The sequence below is a fragment of the Perissodus microlepis genome, chromosome 6, assembly GCF_051167445.1.
Source record: "Perissodus microlepis isolate ML-2025 ecotype Zambia chromosome 6, ASM5116744v1, whole genome shotgun sequence".
NCBI classification, from domain to species: domain Eukaryota; kingdom Metazoa; phylum Chordata; class Actinopteri; order Cichliformes; family Cichlidae; genus Perissodus; species Perissodus microlepis.
Window position 1 is genome coordinate 16,356,285 of NC_140466.1, and position 17,882 is coordinate 16,374,166.

At 40.4% G+C, this 17,882-nt stretch overlaps 1 protein-coding gene and 2 long non-coding RNA genes across 4 annotated transcripts; all 3 read right to left on the reverse strand.

Moving 5' to 3' along the window:
* Positions 1-93: 93 nt before the first annotated feature.
* On the reverse strand, positions 94-1,937 carry LOC146385392 (uncharacterized). Its single transcript, XR_014800499.1, has 3 exons — positions 1,769-1,937; positions 1,492-1,669; positions 94-1,397 (listed from the first exon to the last, which is right to left on the reverse strand). It is a non-coding gene; the product is annotated as an uncharacterized LOC146385392 (long non-coding RNA).
* Positions 1,938-9,879: 7,942 nt separating this feature from the next.
* Positions 9,880-13,058, reverse strand: LOC146385393 (ubiquitin carboxyl-terminal hydrolase 37-like). Its single transcript, XM_084931082.1, has 6 exons — positions 12,238-13,058; positions 11,796-12,152; positions 11,579-11,655; positions 11,290-11,398; positions 10,592-10,976; positions 9,880-10,505 (listed from the first exon to the last, which is right to left on the reverse strand). Exons 2-5 carry the CDS (start codon positions 11,901-11,903, stop codon positions 10,899-10,901), a joined length of 372 nt encoding a protein of 123 aa, XP_084787208.1. The 5' UTR covers positions 11,904-12,152; positions 12,238-13,058; the 3' UTR covers positions 9,880-10,505; positions 10,592-10,898.
* A 1,098-nt stretch (positions 13,059-14,156) lies between these two features.
* On the reverse strand, positions 14,157-17,293 carry LOC146385394 (uncharacterized). 2 transcript variants are annotated; one of them, XR_014800501.1, is made up of 5 exons: positions 17,145-17,293; positions 16,868-17,045; positions 16,689-16,773; positions 14,796-15,130; positions 14,157-14,497 (listed from the first exon to the last, which is right to left on the reverse strand). It is a non-coding gene; the product is annotated as an uncharacterized LOC146385394 (long non-coding RNA). The 2 variants fall into 2 exon arrangements; XR_014800500.1 differs by having other exon boundaries at positions 14,157-15,130; positions 17,145-17,284.
* Between the last annotated feature and the right edge of the window lie 589 nt (positions 17,294-17,882).

The window sequence follows — 17,882 nt, forward strand, 5'->3', positions numbered from 1 at the left end:
CTCCGAGACCCTGGTGCTATATATGACATATACGGACAAACCCAGGACTACATAAAGTGCAGTGTGCATAAGCTGCAAAAATAAACAAGACAAAACAGTGCAAAACTAGACAGAACAGGACGATACAGACACAAGACAATGGAAATGTGCAAAATGCTGAGTATTGTGCAAAAGTAACTTGGTGTCTGTATGTATGTGTATGAGTGTGAGATACTGCAGATAAGTGCTTGGTAGTGACGTGTGTGTAGGTGTGCGTGTGCCAGTGCAGTCACTGAGTGTTCAGGGGTCTGACGGCTTGTGGGAAGAAACTTTTCCGTAGTTTGGTAGCGAGGGCCCGGATGTTCTGGGACCTCTTTCCAGAAGGCAGCAGGGTGAAGAGTGTGTTTGAAGGGTGTGTGGGGTCCTCCAGCAAGCGGTTGTTATAAGGAGGGGAGAGGGGCTCCAATGATCTTCTCAGCTGCTCTCACAATCCGTTGTAGGGTACTGCGATCCAATACGCTGCAGTTACCATACCAGACAGTGATGCAGCTACTTAGGATGCTCTCGTTAGTCCCACTGTAAAAGGTGGTGAGAATGGATGGTGGGAGATGGGCTTTCCTCAGCTTCTGCATGAAGTAGAGATGCTGCTGGGCCTTCTTGGTTATGGAGCTGGTGTTGAGGGAGCAGGAGAGGTTCTCCGCCAGGTGGACACCAAGAAATCTGGTGCTCTTGACGACCTCCACAGAGGATCCATTCATGTTAAGTGGGCAGTGATCCCACTGTGCTCTCCTGAAGTCAACAATCTCTTTTGTTTTGTCCACGTTCAGAGACAGGTTGTTGACTCTACACCTCTACAGATGGCCCGCAGTGCAACCCTTCAGCTCCCTAGTAGATTCACCTATATACAAATTTAAAGACCTAGGAGACTTACTTCTCGTCAGAGTTGTAGCATTCACAAGATTTTCAGAAAACTTGACCTTTGAACTTGAGGTCAAGGTCACTGATATTCAAACTGACCCCAGAACTTTAGTAGATGCACCAATGGCATCAATTCAAAATCCTGCCCCTCGTTCTCGAATTATTGTCTTGACCAAGCTGAGTATACAATTATGAAAGAATCATTTTCCATTTTTATTTCACTATCTGTAACTAAGACAAATAAACAGTATTTGGGACACAAGTCACTATTAAAGTGGTTAGTGAGACTCCACATCTGATAACAGTATAACACACTGCTTATTTATGTAAAATTGTCATCAATAAATGTGTTCAAAACAGAAGCTACACTGGCTTTAAAAGTTTTTGTTAACTCTGACTACCTGTCTGCTCTTACCTGTTTCTTTTGCTCTCTGCTGTCTTCATCCTCCATCCAACTCTACAGCTATTGTTAGGGATGACATGATGAAACTGAAGGGTGTCTGGGCACCGAAAAAAGAAAAGAAGAGAGATTGGATTAGGCTGCAGCTGGCGTGCCATTCTCTCACTTCAGGATGAGATGCTGTGTCTTCTTACGTTTCTCTTGTAAAACAGGATGTAGGCTGAGTGCTGCTGTTCCTCACAAGCTGCAGAGCCAGTTGTGTGCAGCACCTGTGCGTCATTATAGGTGAGCCAAGGATCTGATGTAGAGTGCTGACTCTCCTCTGGATGGACAGAATTACAGATGCAGCAGCTGTTTCCGATGTATGGAAACCTGACACACAAACAAAAGTTTACAGTATCAGTGTAAAATAATTCATTTTGTCCAGGTTGAGAAGGTGAGCTTTGGTCCTTGTGCACCACGTGTACTCACCTGAAGCCGTCTGTAGTCTGAATTTTATTTTCCATTATTTATCCACCGCCCAAATGTTTCACTACGCTACTGCAAAAAGGTAAAAACACAAACACACAATTAGACACTGAGCACTGGATGTGCATGTATGCATGAGCTTTGAAGTTTAAACTTTTTATTTTTATTTTTATCATCAACAATTTTTATTTATTTCATTTTAAACTTCAATAACACAGCTTAAGGATAACTACATAAATAAATAGTTTAAAAAACAAACAAACAAAAACAAAACAACAACAAAACAAAACACTACAACAACAAAAAACAAAACAAAGGGAAGTTATCCTATTCTTTCTTCGCACATCAATCCCCACACCACCACTCTGTCATTACTCCTCTGTTCTTCAAGTTACAGAAAGCCAGCTTGTAAAGGGGGACCAAATACAATCATATTGAGGCAATTTGTCTAATAAACCATAAGTCACTTTTTCATAAGACGCCAACTTAGCCATTGTCTTTAGCCACTCTTCATAGGGAGGGGGGTTCTTTTTCCGCCAATGTCTTAGCAGGACCCGTTTGGCCGTAGTAAGAGCCAAAATAATCCATCTTTTTGTATAACTGGAAAAATCTCCATCAGAAAGTTCTGTGGTTATACCAAGTATGGACAGTTTTGGTGAGATACCAAATCTCCTTTTTAAAACACTGAAAATTACCTCCATTATATTTTCCCACCAATCCCGAAGTGCCGAACAGCTCCATAAGATATGTAAAATCAAAGCATTTTGACCATCACATCTCCAACATTCGTCCGTAGAGGCCAGGTTCCATTTATACAATTGTTGCGGTGTTCGATGCCACCTATGGATTATCTTAAGTTGAATAAATCTACTGCCTGTTTCTTTATACATAGTATTAACATTTTGAAAACATGAATCCCATTCAACTGAAGATATGTCCAATGCCATGTCCTGGGCCCAGTAGCCCTTAACTTTAAGGAGAGGGTCAGCTGACCGTTCTTGCAATAAGTGATAAATCTTAGAGGTAATGCCTTTACCCAAGGGTGATCTTGAGAGCAGGACTTCCATAGGGTTGCCCACAAGACAACTCAAGGGGGTTCCCAGCCACTTCGATAATGAACTATGTATTTGGACATATCTCCAGAATTGATTACGCTGCAACTTATATAACTCTACAATTTTATCAAAGCTTAAAAAACATTTAGTCCCACAGTCAAATAAATCTGATACATTAAGGATGCCTGCTTTACGCCACTGTAACCAGTCAACCGATGTCCCTCCAATTAAAATTCTTTTATTACTCCATAAGGTTGCCGAAGGTGATTTAATAAAGTCCCAGCGACCTGCCCTATGTAATTTAAACCACAATGTCTTTGCAATTATAGGATGGGTAGTTTTATGACTGGTATCAAACAGCTCCCTCCAAGGAGAAATACCGCCATTAACTTCCGTCTCTATACGGGACCAGATGGGTTTAACTGGTGCAGTAGGTAACCAAGCTCTAAGTTGTTTCACGTTCATCACCCAATAATACCATTGGAAATTAGGCAATGAAAAACCTCCTTGTTTTGCACTCGCTTGAAGTTTCTTAATACTTAAACGATGCGGTGAGCTACCCCAAAGAAACTGCCGGATTAAAAAGTCTAGATCTTTGAAATACTTATCTGGAATGTGTAATGGAATATTAGATAAAATATAAAAGATCATGGGTGCAGTCATCATCTTAATACAACTAATTTTACCCCATATTGTGAGACGTACTCTGGACCATCTACCAAATTCCATTTTTATTCTTTCCAACATTGGCTCCATATTTGCTCGAACCATCTTAGTGTAATCCGAGGTCATTTGTATCCCCAAATACCTCAAACCATTCACGGACCACCGAAACTCCCACTGTTTAAATAAAGTATGGGGGCAGTGTCCTGACATAGGCATTGCCTCTGATTTATCCCAGTTGACGCGATACCCTGAAAGCAGCGTAAAGCTTTCTACACATTCTAATAGGGCTGGAATTGACTTCCCAGGCTGGGTCATAAGTAACAACATATCATCTGCATATAATAGAAGCTTATGTTGACTATTACCCATCGAAATTTCAAATATATTTACATTATTTCTCAGTTTTTGTGCCAAAGGCTCTATAGCAATTACAAAAAGACCGGGGCTAAGGGGACAACCCTGTCTTGTGGATCTCTGTAAAAGGAATAGGTCTGATATGAGCCCATTCGTCAATACTCGCGCTGAAGGCGAATCATATTGTAGCGGGTCAGGGCTGTTCGGAGTTCTGTTTGTGATGTTTTGTTTATGTTACCATAGTGACGGGTGACGCCCTCTGGCTGCGACGGTGTGTCCTTCCGGGGTCAGAGGGCGCCCTGTGTGTTGTTGTTGCTGTTCTGTTGCCGTGCTGAGCAGTTAGCTAGCGGCAGTGTTCTTCTGCAGATGTTAATAAACGGCTGTGCTCCCTGGCTAGCTCACGGAAAGCAAGACCAAACGATACCTCCGTCTCCTCCTTGTCAGAGCTCGCCAAAATATAATATCTTTATCCACCTAATAAAATTGTCACCAAAACCAAACTTTTATAATGTCTTAAACAGATAATCCCACTCAACACAATCAAAAGCTTTTGCAGCATCCAGCGATAGGGCCACTGTTGGATGTACTGAATCATATACATAATTTTGCAAATTAACCAACCGCCTAATATTATCTGAACCATAGCGGTTTGGAACAAAACCAGATTGGTCTGCATGAATTATTTTCACCATTACTACTTTTAATCGACCCGCTAAGACCTTTGCCAAGATTTTTTGGTCAGAATTCAGCAAAGATATGGGGCGGTAACCACTTGGGTCTAAAGGGTCTTTCCCAGTTTAAAGAATAAATGTTATAAGTCCAGAGTGCATTGACTGAGGTAATGAGCCTACTTTGAACGCCTCATTATAAACATCGAGCAACAGGGGACTTAACATATCCTCAAATGCTCTATAGAAATCCAATGGTAACCCATCTAATCCTGGAGCTTTATTAAGTGGCATACTGTTAATTGCACGGGTAATCTCCTCCACTGTAATTGGAGCATCTATAATCTGCTGGTCAGTAGTAGAAAGCTGTGGCAGGTTTAAATCAGTAAAGAATGCTTTGAATTTCTGTTCATCTAAACTCCCTTGTGTAGAATAAAGATTATTGTAAAAGGCCCTGAATCCATCATTTATATGTCTAATAGAAGTTGAAATAACCCCATCTGATTGTCGTATGCCTGGGATATGGTTCATACTGTCTTTCTGTTTAAGACGGTATGCTAATAAACGACTCGGCTTTTCTCCCATTTCCCAATATGCTTGATTAATGCGAAATAAAGCGTATTCTGCCTTTCTGTTGTACAGTACATTCAACTTATATTTAACTTGAACAATTTTATTCAACGTAACTCTGTCTTTTGTATGGGAATGTACTGCCTCAAGTGCCTTTAATTTGGCTTCTAACGTAATGATATTCTTGTTAGCTGCCTTCTTTTTAAAGGAAGCGTAAGAAATTATCCTCCCCCTTAAGTATGCCTTCATAGCATCCCACCAAGTAGCCAATGTAGTGTCCTCTCGATTATTTGTCTGTTTGTAAAATTGTATTTCATCTCTTATCAATTTAATAAACCCAGAGTCTTTAATTAAGGACACATTTAAATGCCATCTGCGGCTTTGAGGAATCTGTAAAATATTTCCAAGACATAGAAAAATTGGCACATGGTCCGAGAATACTATATTACCAATACTTGAATCTATAGAGTTATTCACTAAGGCTTCAGAAATAAGAAAGTAGTCGATTCTAGTATAAACATTATGAGGCGGAGAGTAAAAGGAATATTCCCTGCCTTCTGGATGCATTGTCCGCCAAATATCATTCAGACCTAAATCTGAGGTCATCTGCCTTATGGCAACTACAGATTTACTCTCTGTGCCTCTCCTAGGAAGTGATCTATCTAGATCTTGATCCAGTATTTGATTAAAATCTCCTCCTACCACTATTTGTGCACCTTCTAATTCCAAAAGATACTGTGACAGGTTATGAAAAAAGGCGAGTATGTCCGCATTAGGTGCATAGATATTACATAAAATTATTGGTGTGTCCAGTAGTTGTCCATAAACCAATATAAATCGACCTTCCTTATCTGTTATTACTTTTGTTTCAGCAAAGCTAACTGCTTTATGAATCAGAACCGACACTCCCCTACTTTTATCAGTTCCAGGACTGGAAAAGACTTTACCTACCCAGGAACATTTAAGTTTTAAGGCTTCTGACTTGCACATGTGCATTTCTTGAATAAAGGCTATATCAACTCTTGATAACTTTAGATATGTTAACATTTTCTTCCTCTTAATCCCGTTATTCAACCCCTTAACATTCCAGCTGGCTATTTTGAAATCTGTCTGTCTATCCATCTTATATGTTGTCTCCTTGACCTGGAGACAACATATAAGATGACACCGCCATGGACCTCAACCAGCAGGCTTTGTGTTACCTGTTTCTTTATACAGGAGCATGTAGGGGTGGACTGCCTTTTTATTTGATTACCCTTTTCTCATGTTTTTGTTAGTTCGGGACATTTTGGGGGACATTATTCTCTTACTTGTTAAACACATGCTCCCATCCACTCTCTTGGTCCAGAAGCTCCATAATCCAAGTGTCCCAACTCAGGTCTGATGGCATTTTTTCAGTGGTGTTTTTAACCTCTTGGGAACTTTCACTACATTCCTTACTTGATGCAGAAAGAAGAAAAGAGTCAGGGATGCATAGCAAGCACAACAAGACACCAGCAGTCCAGACCTTTCACCAACTGAAGACATTTGCAGCACCATAAAACATGACAGAGAAGAGCTGGGACTATGTGAAAGGGTGAAGTGCTGCAGTAAAGTTGCAATGGTCCTATCTTTTATACAGTCTATGGTTCACTCTATTAAGATGTGATTATCTCCAAGGTCCATTTAGTTTTAGTTAGCTGAAGCTAAACCAGAAGTTAAAACGAGATGATGAAAAACATTTTTAGTTAATGTTACGACTGTTGTTGTAATGTTGTCTCATATGTAAATCTGAGTGTGCAGGTGCCTTTCCGTGATTGGTACATCCATGGGACGGACCATACAGATTGGCTAATGACCTGGAGACAACATATGAGATGACACCGCCATGGACCTCAACCGGCAGGCTTTGTGTTACCTGTTTCTTTATACAGGAGCATGTAGGGGTGGACTGCCTTTTTATTTGATTACCCTTTTCTTATGTTTTTGTTAGTTAGGGAGATAAGACACTGTCATTTGGTTTTATTCTTTTCATAAATAAGTTTTGTACATCCTTTTGATACGGTCCCTCTTGTTTGTTGTTTTGGGATCCACCCCGAAGCTATAGTTCGCTCCTTTCCTTTGTTAGAATTCAATCACTGTAAATAAATCACCATCAAAATTGTACTGGTTGTGTGATGTGCTGCTTGGGGTCAGACAGGGGTGGATCACCCCTATATTATGGTCTGGCCACCCTTAGACAGGCCATAACACTAACTAAAATGAAACTAGACTTAAAACTGGCTGGTGTCCTTACCAGTGACCTTGGGTCTGAACTGTGGGCTCCTCTTTCCAGGTGTTCGTACTGCCTGAGTGGGACCAAGATGTGCTGTCTTGCCTCTTTTGGGTTTTCTGCATGTTTCTGGCTCAGCATGCACTTCTTGGCGTTCGCTGTTGGTTGCAGCCACTTGAGGTTTCTGGGCTCATTTGGGTTCTCAACACTGGGTGACTTTGATGGGAGTGAAAGCATCCTCACAACATAAATCACCACACTACCTGCTTTTGTTTCAGATTTTTTCTTTATCCTTGTTAACATGTTTGGGTACTGGGTTTACCTGTAATGCATTTTGTGCTCCAAAAGCTGTTATTTTGTGCAGCTGTGCTCCAAAAGCTGTTAGCATGACCTTTTTTTATCATTAGATTGTGCCACACCAGCACCTGAGAGAAAAGCTTTGAGTTTGATTTTGTGTTTTGCAGGCACTCAGGAGAATAAGTCATGATGTTTCTTGTGTTTGTCATGTTAGTATCTCAGTGCTTGTCAATCACCAGTCAACAGTGTCACCACTATGAACAACATCCTGCGACCGTTTGAGTCAAAACCTTCGAGAAGTCCCTGCAGCCGCTTCAAAAGTCATCACTGAGCTCGATCTCTCTTTTAACACGCTGGAGACAACAATGAAAGATGACTTTCTTTCATATGCTGCTTTGAGGGCTTTGTTTGTGAACAACAACAGAATCAAAACCATCCATGAAGAGACATTTCACCCGCTGATTAATTTGGAGAAACTGGACTTCCACAAACCAGTTGGAGACTTTGTCTTCTGGGTGGTTTCAGAACCTGATTTCTCTCCACTATTTCAATCTTTTGGGAAACAAATATACAACACTGGGTCCGGGAAACCTTTTCCTGCCACTGAGGAGCTTGAAGACCCTCCATTTTTGAGGAGCTTTCCTTCAGTCTGTCAGTGAAAGGGATTTTTTTTAAATCTTGAAACTGCCGTGACCCTGTCCAAAGACCAGCTGGCCGGGTCAGTCATGGATATTCACAAATACCCCATAGTACTGGTGGAAAAGAAATATCGGGGGAAAATGCATAGAGTAACGGCTGCAGTTAGCTGACGGCCATCACACCCCTTAAATCTGAAAACTGATTGGTCGGGGTTTAGTAGCTCAATAGGGCAGTATGTAGGCCTGCACACACCACCAACAGGGACACGTGGCGTTTGGGTTGCCCGTTCCAGCAATTCGCTACACAGAAGATAATGGCATTATGCAACTGGCCCTTTGATCAAATGATGAGAGCTGATAGTCAAATAGTGCGCCCTGACATAGCACTGACATTTCCACATGTTGTAACGAGTAGGGACAGACCATGTTCAGTGTGCCGTGACACTTGCACGATGGAAGAACACACCCACTTGTTGGTGCCAGAAGAGCCACTGAGAAATTATTGTTTTAGCTGGCTCATTACAAGTCGATGGCTGGTCACCTGGAATAAGATAAAACTCTGGAGCGAATAATTGCCCGATTTTACTGGCCAGGAAACTGTTTTAGACTTAGAGCTTTTTATTGTCATTGTGCAGTTTCTTGCACAGTGAAATTGGGTAAGTGGAGAGCATAGAGCCGCTGTATCTGTGCGCACCACCATCTTGCATTTTTGGATGTGCGCCGATGGTGTGCGTCCAGTGGTGTCAGCTGGTGAACCAGCTGGTCATTTAAAAAGCACCTTTATGCCCCTCACCATTAATGGAGGTCCCATTTGAGCACATTGGCATGGACCTCATTTTATCAATGAGAAAAAGAAAGTCTTTAGTTCAGCTGTTGTTAACTGATCTTGACTTTGTTGATTAAACGTTGCAAACCTGCCTTCAGTGTGTCCTGTACATGAGGTCATTTAGTACACCACAGCACGGTGAGTTTTTTGAGCTGATGAAGTTCAGCCAAAACAGGAAACATGCAGCAGGAGACAGTAACTTGTTAAAATGTTATAAAAGGTACAATTAAAGATTTTCACCCTACAGGGTTGTCAATGATCCAAGGATAAATGTCTAATTTGGTCAAAATTTTATAAGCCATTTCTGGAGAGACTGCAGTGGAAATGTTGTCACTTTTGGACTTTGCTACCTGCAGCTAAACATTTGCAGCTAAATCATTTATTTAAAAGCAGAAGCTGCAACTGATCGAGTGAATGTTTGTCTGAAAACTTAAACTGAACTCCAAGGGTACCATTGCTCCAGCTTACCATCTTTACCTGAGTGAATCAGTTTGTTGAACAATCTAAATGATTCAGAAACTTCTGTGACATCAACTTAACTAAGGCTCATTACAAATTTCACAAAACACTGCTGAATACTTTTAATATTTTTTTATTAGTTATTTTTGTTTTGTTGTTATTTTGATTTTAATAAAACAAAATAACAAAGAATTAAATAATTTCTTTGTTTTTTTTTTAATTTAATTTCTTTTACAAATAAATTAATAATAATATTAATAATAATAACTATAAAATTAGTGATGTCAGCGTAAACGTCATTAGTTAAAATAACGTTAACACTGACAGCACTAATTTGTTGCCAGAGAGCAAGCCAAACACTGGTCCAGAAAAGGACGATCTCTAGTAGTGGTGCACTACTAGTAGATTTGTTTTAACCTCCTAGGACCTGGTGTCCACATATGTGGACATAACATTTTGGGTTGTCTAGACCAAAATACAAAATTTTGCTCTTCAAAAACCTGACATCCACTTATGAGGGAGGACATTACACTGCCACTGTTCAATCGAAATTTAAAATGAACGTCCTCATATGTGGATCTCATTGTTTTGAGAAACAAAAAAAAGATAGTCCGAATCTGATGTCTTTGTTTTTACATTCATCAGGTCCCAATCAACCCAAATGGCACAGAGAAATGAAAAATGCATGCCATGAAAGAGTTCAGGTCTTAGGATGTTAAAAATGTCCCTGCTGATGAGACCAGTGAATGTGGGGCGACGGTGGCAAGAAAAAACTCCCTCCTGGAGGAAGAAATCTTGGGAGGAACCAGGCTCTCTGGGAGGACCCTTCCTCCTGAGGGCAATACTTACCAGTACTTGTCCTCCAGTGTGCGATGGTGGGCTGGGACGAGTGTTGTTTCTTCTCAGCATGATGATGACCTTAACTTCCTTCCTTCCTTCCATTTCCTGTTTCAGAACTGAGAATGAAGACAAAACTGGTTAACAAGGTAACAGGACATTTAAAAATTCTCTCACTTCAGGATGAGATGCTGTGTCTTCTTACGTTTCTCTTGTAAAACAGGATGTAGGCCGAGTGCTGCTGTTCCTCACAAGCTGCAGATCCAGTTGTGTGGAGCACCTGTGCGTCATTATAGGTGAGCCAGCGATCTGATGTAGAGTGCTGACTCTCCTCAGGATGGACAGAACTACAGATGTAGTGTCCTGAAATCACATTAAGACAAATGAATCCAACTTCTGGAAGTCAACTGATTCAAGCAAACAGTGATTTTGACTTAGTGCTTCTTAGAACATCAAAAGCTTTTGTGTGTGAGTCCTTCACTGAAAAGTAGCAAGTTTTCATTTTCTGTTTGTCACAAGTCTGTTGTTTTACCTGACTCTGTGCCTCCATAATGACTAATGATGCTGACAAGACTATAACAGCCACCACCCTGAGAAGGAACAAATCCAAAGAGTGTTAGTTTCATAAAGTCTCACATCAGTGCCATAATTAAGCTGATTTGCTGAGGCTACGTCCACACGAATGCGTTTTCGTTTGAAAACACATCGTTTTCTCTCCGCTTTGACCTCCCGTCCACACTGAGACGGCGTTTTCCTCAAGGAAAAACACAGCATCTTGAAAACGCTCTCGAAAACGCATACATTTGAAAACGGAGCAGTCCCGTCGCAGTGTGGACACGGAGTTTTCAAATCTATCAGGGCTAGTGTGGACGTAGCCTGAGACGTTCTGCAGTCTGTTTTTACCTGATTGGATGGCACCACCAAGTCCCTCTGCAGCCTGACGGGGTCATCCACCTTCTGAATCTTGTAGGTTTGTGTAAAGCCAAACCTCTTCAGATGCAAGATCAGAACTCTGGCAGAAAAGAAAAAAAATAAAACAAACAAGGTAGAAAATAAGAAGAATGAGTTTCAAACACAAACAGAAGATGGGAGAAAACGACTGCTCAAGTATTGTCTCGAAAAACTCTGATATTTGATGCGCCACAGTTTGGAAACCTGGTCAGTCGATCAATTCTGATGTGACCTTACTCACCTTGGCAGTGTATCAAAAGACGACTTCAGTTCTGAGGCCGTCCCTCCACAATCACAGCGAAATTCTATTTCTTGTTCCTGAACAACAGCACAGAGAAAACAGGCTTTATGTTAGAAAGAAATCTCAACATATGCACACACACATACACACAAACACTAACAAAAAAGGTGTGTTAAGATCGCTGACACTACAACTCTATTGGAATTTGTGATCTTACCTTCAAGTATGTCTCTAACATGTTTATAACAGACCCCTCTGGAACCAGGTCAAGAGACAAGCTGGTGAATTCCTCTTGCTGTGATGATTGGTGACCGCAGCTACACATTTCAGGAGTAACGTAGTTAAAGTAAAGATCAGGTAGGTGGAAAAGAGGTATATGAAAATATTGCAACCAGCTCTGCGTTTCTGAAAGACAGGCTTACCTCTTGCATGTCCTCATGTTTTCCATTTTAAAAATGTGATGGTCTTCTACTGGGCAGGTATAACTTTGGCCCAGGAGAGCTGCGTTCCTCTCCAGGTGAGGTGTGAGCCTTTTGACCTCATTGAGGAACAATGTTAGGAATTCATGAGCGTCCTGAAAGAAAAGCAGAGAGATTTAAAACAGTACATCGAAATCAGAAGGTAAAGCAAAAAACGAAATGTCCAAATAGCTGACGCACTTTCTGTGCACTGCCGGTGTATTCAGGAGCTTGACTGCTGAATGCCTTCTTAAAAGCTCTTAGGTGGTGATCTTTAAGGCCATAATCTGTTGACTCATGACAGTCCCTGACATCAATGAGCCTTCTGTAGAAAGGAAAGGGTAAACAGACATTTCTGCTGTTAGATCTCTTTGTTCTTCAGGTTTTTGAAGAAAGTAGAAGGTTGACGTAGCGCACCTTAAGAGCTGAGCTTCTGGATCTGTGCTCCACAAAACCTCCTGACGCCTGATGTCTCTTATGAACTCCTCAATGTTGAGGAGGCTCTGCAGGCAGGAGTTCATGTAGCAGGTGTTTCCGATGTTTGGAAACCTGACACACACGCACAACGTTTACAGTATCAGTGTAAAAGAATTCATTTTCTCCACTTTGACAAAGTGAGCTTTGGTCTTTGTGCACCACGTGTACTCACCCGAAGCAGTCTATAGTCTCAGTTTGACGTTCTATTATTTTTCCACCGCATGCTACACTGCTCCAAAAAGGTAAAAACACAAACACAAAATTAGGAAAGATGTCAGGATGCTGAGCAGTGTATGTGCATGTATGCATGAGCTTTGAAGTTGAAACATTTTGGAGGACGTCTTTCTCTTACCTGTTAAACACATGCTCCCATCCACTCTCTTGGTCCAGAAGCTCCATAATCAAAGTGTCCCAAATCAGGTCTGCTGGGATCTTTTCCGTGGTGCTTCTTACCTGCTATATATAAAGGACATAGCTGTGTGCCTCATTGCTCTTAATTGCTCTCATTTAAATGCTTGATGACAGTGACTCTTTCCATAAAACATACCTTCCCGGATTTAAAAAGAGACCAGCGACACCTTTTTTGTGTCTTCACTGTGTTGCTCTCTGCCTCTGCATCGCTGTCAGTTTGCTGCAGAGGACGAACAAACATAAGTTTATTAAAAAAGTAAAGTCACTTAAAATTAACAAGTGCATTTTAAAGAGAATGTGCATTTCATATGTTTTGTGTAAAAGCAAACCGAGGAACAGCAGAAGAAGTGTCTCCATTTTCTCTTCTTCTTCTTCTTTTGACCATTTTCAGGGTTAGCTGGTGTGGCAGCAACAGAAGCATCCGGGATGCTGATCAGGAGAAAAGTGTAAATGTTGTGGAAATTTATAAGAAGGAGTACATTTTGCTAATACAGATTGCTAATAACAGTGAATAACTGTAATGGAATACCAACATGAACAAAATCATGTATTTTATACATTTACACTCTACATTTTCAAACGCTAATCTCTGCAACCATATAAATAATAGACAAGACTAGAAGTAGTAAAAAAGATGTAAATACACAAGGTGGAAGAAAAATGCCAATAAAAGGGAAATAAAAGAGCTCCAACTAAACCACTGCTATAAATATCTCCAGCAGCATTAAAGAGTGGCGCATTTCTTTACCTCTGATGAGACGTAGAAGGAATTTCCTTCTCTGCCACGTTTTGTTTGTGTAATTTCTGTTTAGAAACAAGAAAACCAACATCAGTAATGGCATAAAACAAACATACCAAGGGAGTCTCTCCATGAAAAGTGTCCAGTTAGAAAATTTGGTATTATTTCATATTATTTATCACTTTAGTGAGCTGTCAGCTCATGAAGCAGATATATAGGAATATCTTTAAATAAAATAAAAACAATTTATTCATGCTTTAAATTCAGTTTTAAAGTTTGTCCTGTGAAATACAAAATCCTTCATTTGGTTCTGATCAAAATTCAGTTTTTACAGAAATCATCCATGAAGCTTCATTAAAAGCTTCAAAAATGCTTATTCACCACAAAAAATATTTAGAGAAACATCCTGCAAGTCTCTTCAAACTTACCTTTCTGTGAAAAAAAAAAAACGTTTAAACATCTTTGAACTTAATTTGAGGACATAGCTGTGCTAAATTGCTCTTAATTCTTCTCATTTAACTGTGATGAGTAAATGCTTGATGACAGTGACTCTTTCCATAAAACATACCTTCCAGAATTTAAAAAGAAACCAGCGACACTTTTTTTGTGTCTTCACAGTGTTGGTCTCTGCCTCTGCATCGCTGTCAGTTTGCTGCAGAGGACGAACAAACATACGTTTATTAAAAAAGTAAAGTCACTTTAAATTAACAAGTGCAATTTAAAGAGAATGTGCATTTCATATGTTTTGTGTAAAAGCAAACCGAGGAACAGCAGAGGTGTCTCCATTTTCTCTTCTTCTTTTGACCATTTTCAGCAACAGAAGCATCCGGGATGCTGATGAGGACAAAAGTGTAAATGTTATTTTTCAAAGTGGAAATTTTTAACAAGGAGTACATGCTGGAGATTGCAGATAAAAATTAATAACTGTAATGGAACAAAATCATGTATTTTGTACATTTACACTCTACATTTTCAAACGCTAATCTCTGAATCAATATAAATTATAGACAAGACTAGAAGTAGTAAAAAAGATGTAACTACAAAACACCAATAAAAGGGAAATAAAAGAGCTCCAACTAAACCACTGCTATAAATATCTCCAGCAGCATTAAAGAGTGGCGCATTTCTTTACCTCTGATGAGACGTAGAAGGAATTTCCTTCTCTGCCACGTTTTGTTTGTGTGATTTCTGTTTAGAAACAAGAAAACCAACATCAGTAATGGCATAAAACAAAGTATATGGTATGAAAATACAAAATCCTTCATTTGGATTCAAAATTCAGTTTTTACAGAAATCATCCAAGAAGCTTCCGTAAAAGTTTCAAAAATGCTTATTTACCATAAGAAAATATTCAGAGAAATGTGCTGCGAGTCTCTTCAAACTTACCTTTCTGTGAAAAAGAAGTTTAAACATCTTTGGACTTGAGGTGATCGCAGCGAAAATCTCCTCAGCTTTGCAAAAGTTCAACTGAAAACAAGCAGTCAAAGGTTGTATATTTATAAACTTTCAGCATAGAATGTTCATACCCTGAACAGCAAACATCATCATTATGATGTATGGGGCTAATTTGCATATTTTGGAATGTATGCCCATTTGAACTGTATGGTACTCGTCTCCAAGCAACTGCTACAAAAACAGGTCAAGTCAAGTGGCTTTTATTGTCATTTTAACCACGTGCAGAGGTACTGTACAGAGTGAAATGAGACAGCGTTCCTCCGAGACCCTGGTGCTATATATGACATATACGGACAAACCCAGGACTACATAAAGTGCAGTGTGCATAAACTGCAAAAATAAACAAGACAAAACAGTGCAAAACTAGACAGAACAGGACGATACAGACACAAGACAATGGAAATGTGCAAAATGCTGAGTATTGTGCAAAAGTAACTTGGTGTCTGTATGTATGTGTATGAGTGTGAGATACTGCAGATAAGTGCTTGGTAGTGACGTGTGTGTAGGTGTGCGTGTGCCAGTGCAGTCACTGAGTGTTCAGGGGTCTGACGGCTTGTGGGAAGAAACTTTTCCGTAGTTTGGTAGCGAGGGCCCGGATGTTCTGGGACCTCTTTCCAGAAGGCAGCAGGGTGAAGAGTGTGTTTGAAGGGTGTGTGGGGTCCTCCAGCAAGCGGTTGTTATAAGGAGGGGAGAGGGGCTCCAATGATCTTCTCAGCTGCTCTCACAATCCGTTGTAGGGTACTGCGATCCAATACGCTGCAGTTACCATACCAGACAGTGATGCAGCTACTTAGGATGCTCTCGTTAGTCCCACTGTAAAAGGTGGTGAGAATGGATGGTGGGAGATGGGCTTTCCTCAGCTTCTGCATGAAGTAGAGATGCTGCTGGGCCTTCTTGGTTATGGAGCTGGTGTTGAGGGAGCAGGAGAGGTTCTCCGCCAGGTGGACACCAAGAAATCTGGTGCTCTTGACGACCTCCACAGAGGATCCATTCATGTTAAGTGGGCAGTGATCCCACTGTGCTCTCCTGAAGTCAACAATCTCTTTTGTTTTGTCCACGTTCAGAGACAGGTTGTTGACTCTACACCTCTACAGATGGCCCGCAGTGCAACCCTTCAGCTTCCTAGTAGATTCACCTATATACAAATTTAAAGACCTAGGAGACTTACTTCTCGTCAGAGTTGTAGCATTCACAAGATTTTCAGAAAACTTGACCTTTGAACTTGAGGTCAAGGTCACTGATATTCAAACTGACCCCAGAACTTTAGTAGATGCACCAATGGCATCAATTCAAAATCCTGCCCCTCGTTCTCGAATTATTGTCTTGACCAAGCTGAGTATACAATTATGAAAGAATCATTTTCCATTTTTATTTCACTATCTGTAACTAAGACAAATAAACAGTATCTGGGACACAAGTCACTATTAAAGTGGTTAGTGAGACTCCACATCTGATAACAGTATAACACACTGCTTATTTATGTAAAATTGTCATCAATAAATGTGTTCAAAACAGAAGCTACACTGGCTTTAAAAGTTTTTGTTAACTCTGACTACCTGTCTGCTCTTACCTGTTTCTTTTGCTCTCTGCTGTCTTCATCCTCCATCCAACTCTACAGCTATTGTTAGGGATGACATGATGAAACTGAAGGGTGTCTGGGCACCGAAAAAAGAAAAGAAGAGAGATTGGATTAGGCTGCAGCTGGCGTGCCATTCTCTCACTTCAGGATGAGATGCTGTGTCTTCTTACGTTTCTCTTGTAAAACAGGATGTAGGCTGAGTGCTGCTGTTCCTCACAAGCTGCAGATCCAGTTGTGTGCAGCACCTGTGCGTCATTATAGGTGAGCCAAGGATCTGATGTAGAGTGCTGACTCTCCTCTGGATGGACAGAATTACAGATGCAGCAGCTGTTTCCGATGTATGGAAACCTGACACACAAACAAAAGTTTACAGTATCAGTGTAAAATAATTCATTTTGTCCAGGTTGAGAAGGTGAGCTTTGGTCCTTGTGCACCACGTGTACTCACCTGAAGCCGTCTGTAGTCTGAATTTTATTTTCCATTATTTATCCACCGCCTAAATGTTTCACTACGCTACTGCAAAAAGGTAAAAACACAAACACACAATTAGACACTGAGCACTGGATGTGCATGTATGCATGAGCTTTGAAGTTTAAACTTTTTATTTTTATTTTTATCATCAACAATTTTTATTTATTTCATTTTAAACTTCAATAACAGAGCTTAAGGATAACTACATAAATAAATAGTTTAAAAAACAAACAAACAAAAACAAAACAACAACAAAACAAAACACTACAACAACAAAAAACAAAACAAAGGGAAGTTATCCTATTCTTTCTTCGCACACCAATCCCCACACCACCACTCTGTCATTACTCCTCTGTTCTTCAAGTTACAGAAAGCCAGCTTGTAAAGGGGGACCAAATACAATCATATTGAGGCAATTTGTCTAATAAACCATAAGTCACTTTTTCGTAAGACGCCAACTTAGCCATTGTCTTTAGCCACTCTTCATAGGGAGGGGGGTTCTTTTTCCGCCAATGTCTTAGCAGGACCCGTCTGGCCGTAGTAAGAGCCAAAATAATCCATCTTTTTGTATAACTGGAAAAATCTCCATCAGAAAGTTCTGTGGTTATACCAAGTATGGACAGTTTTGGTGAGATACCAAATCTCCTTTTTAAAACACTGAAAATTACCTCCATTATATTTTCCCACCAATCCCGAAGTGCCGAACAGCTCCAT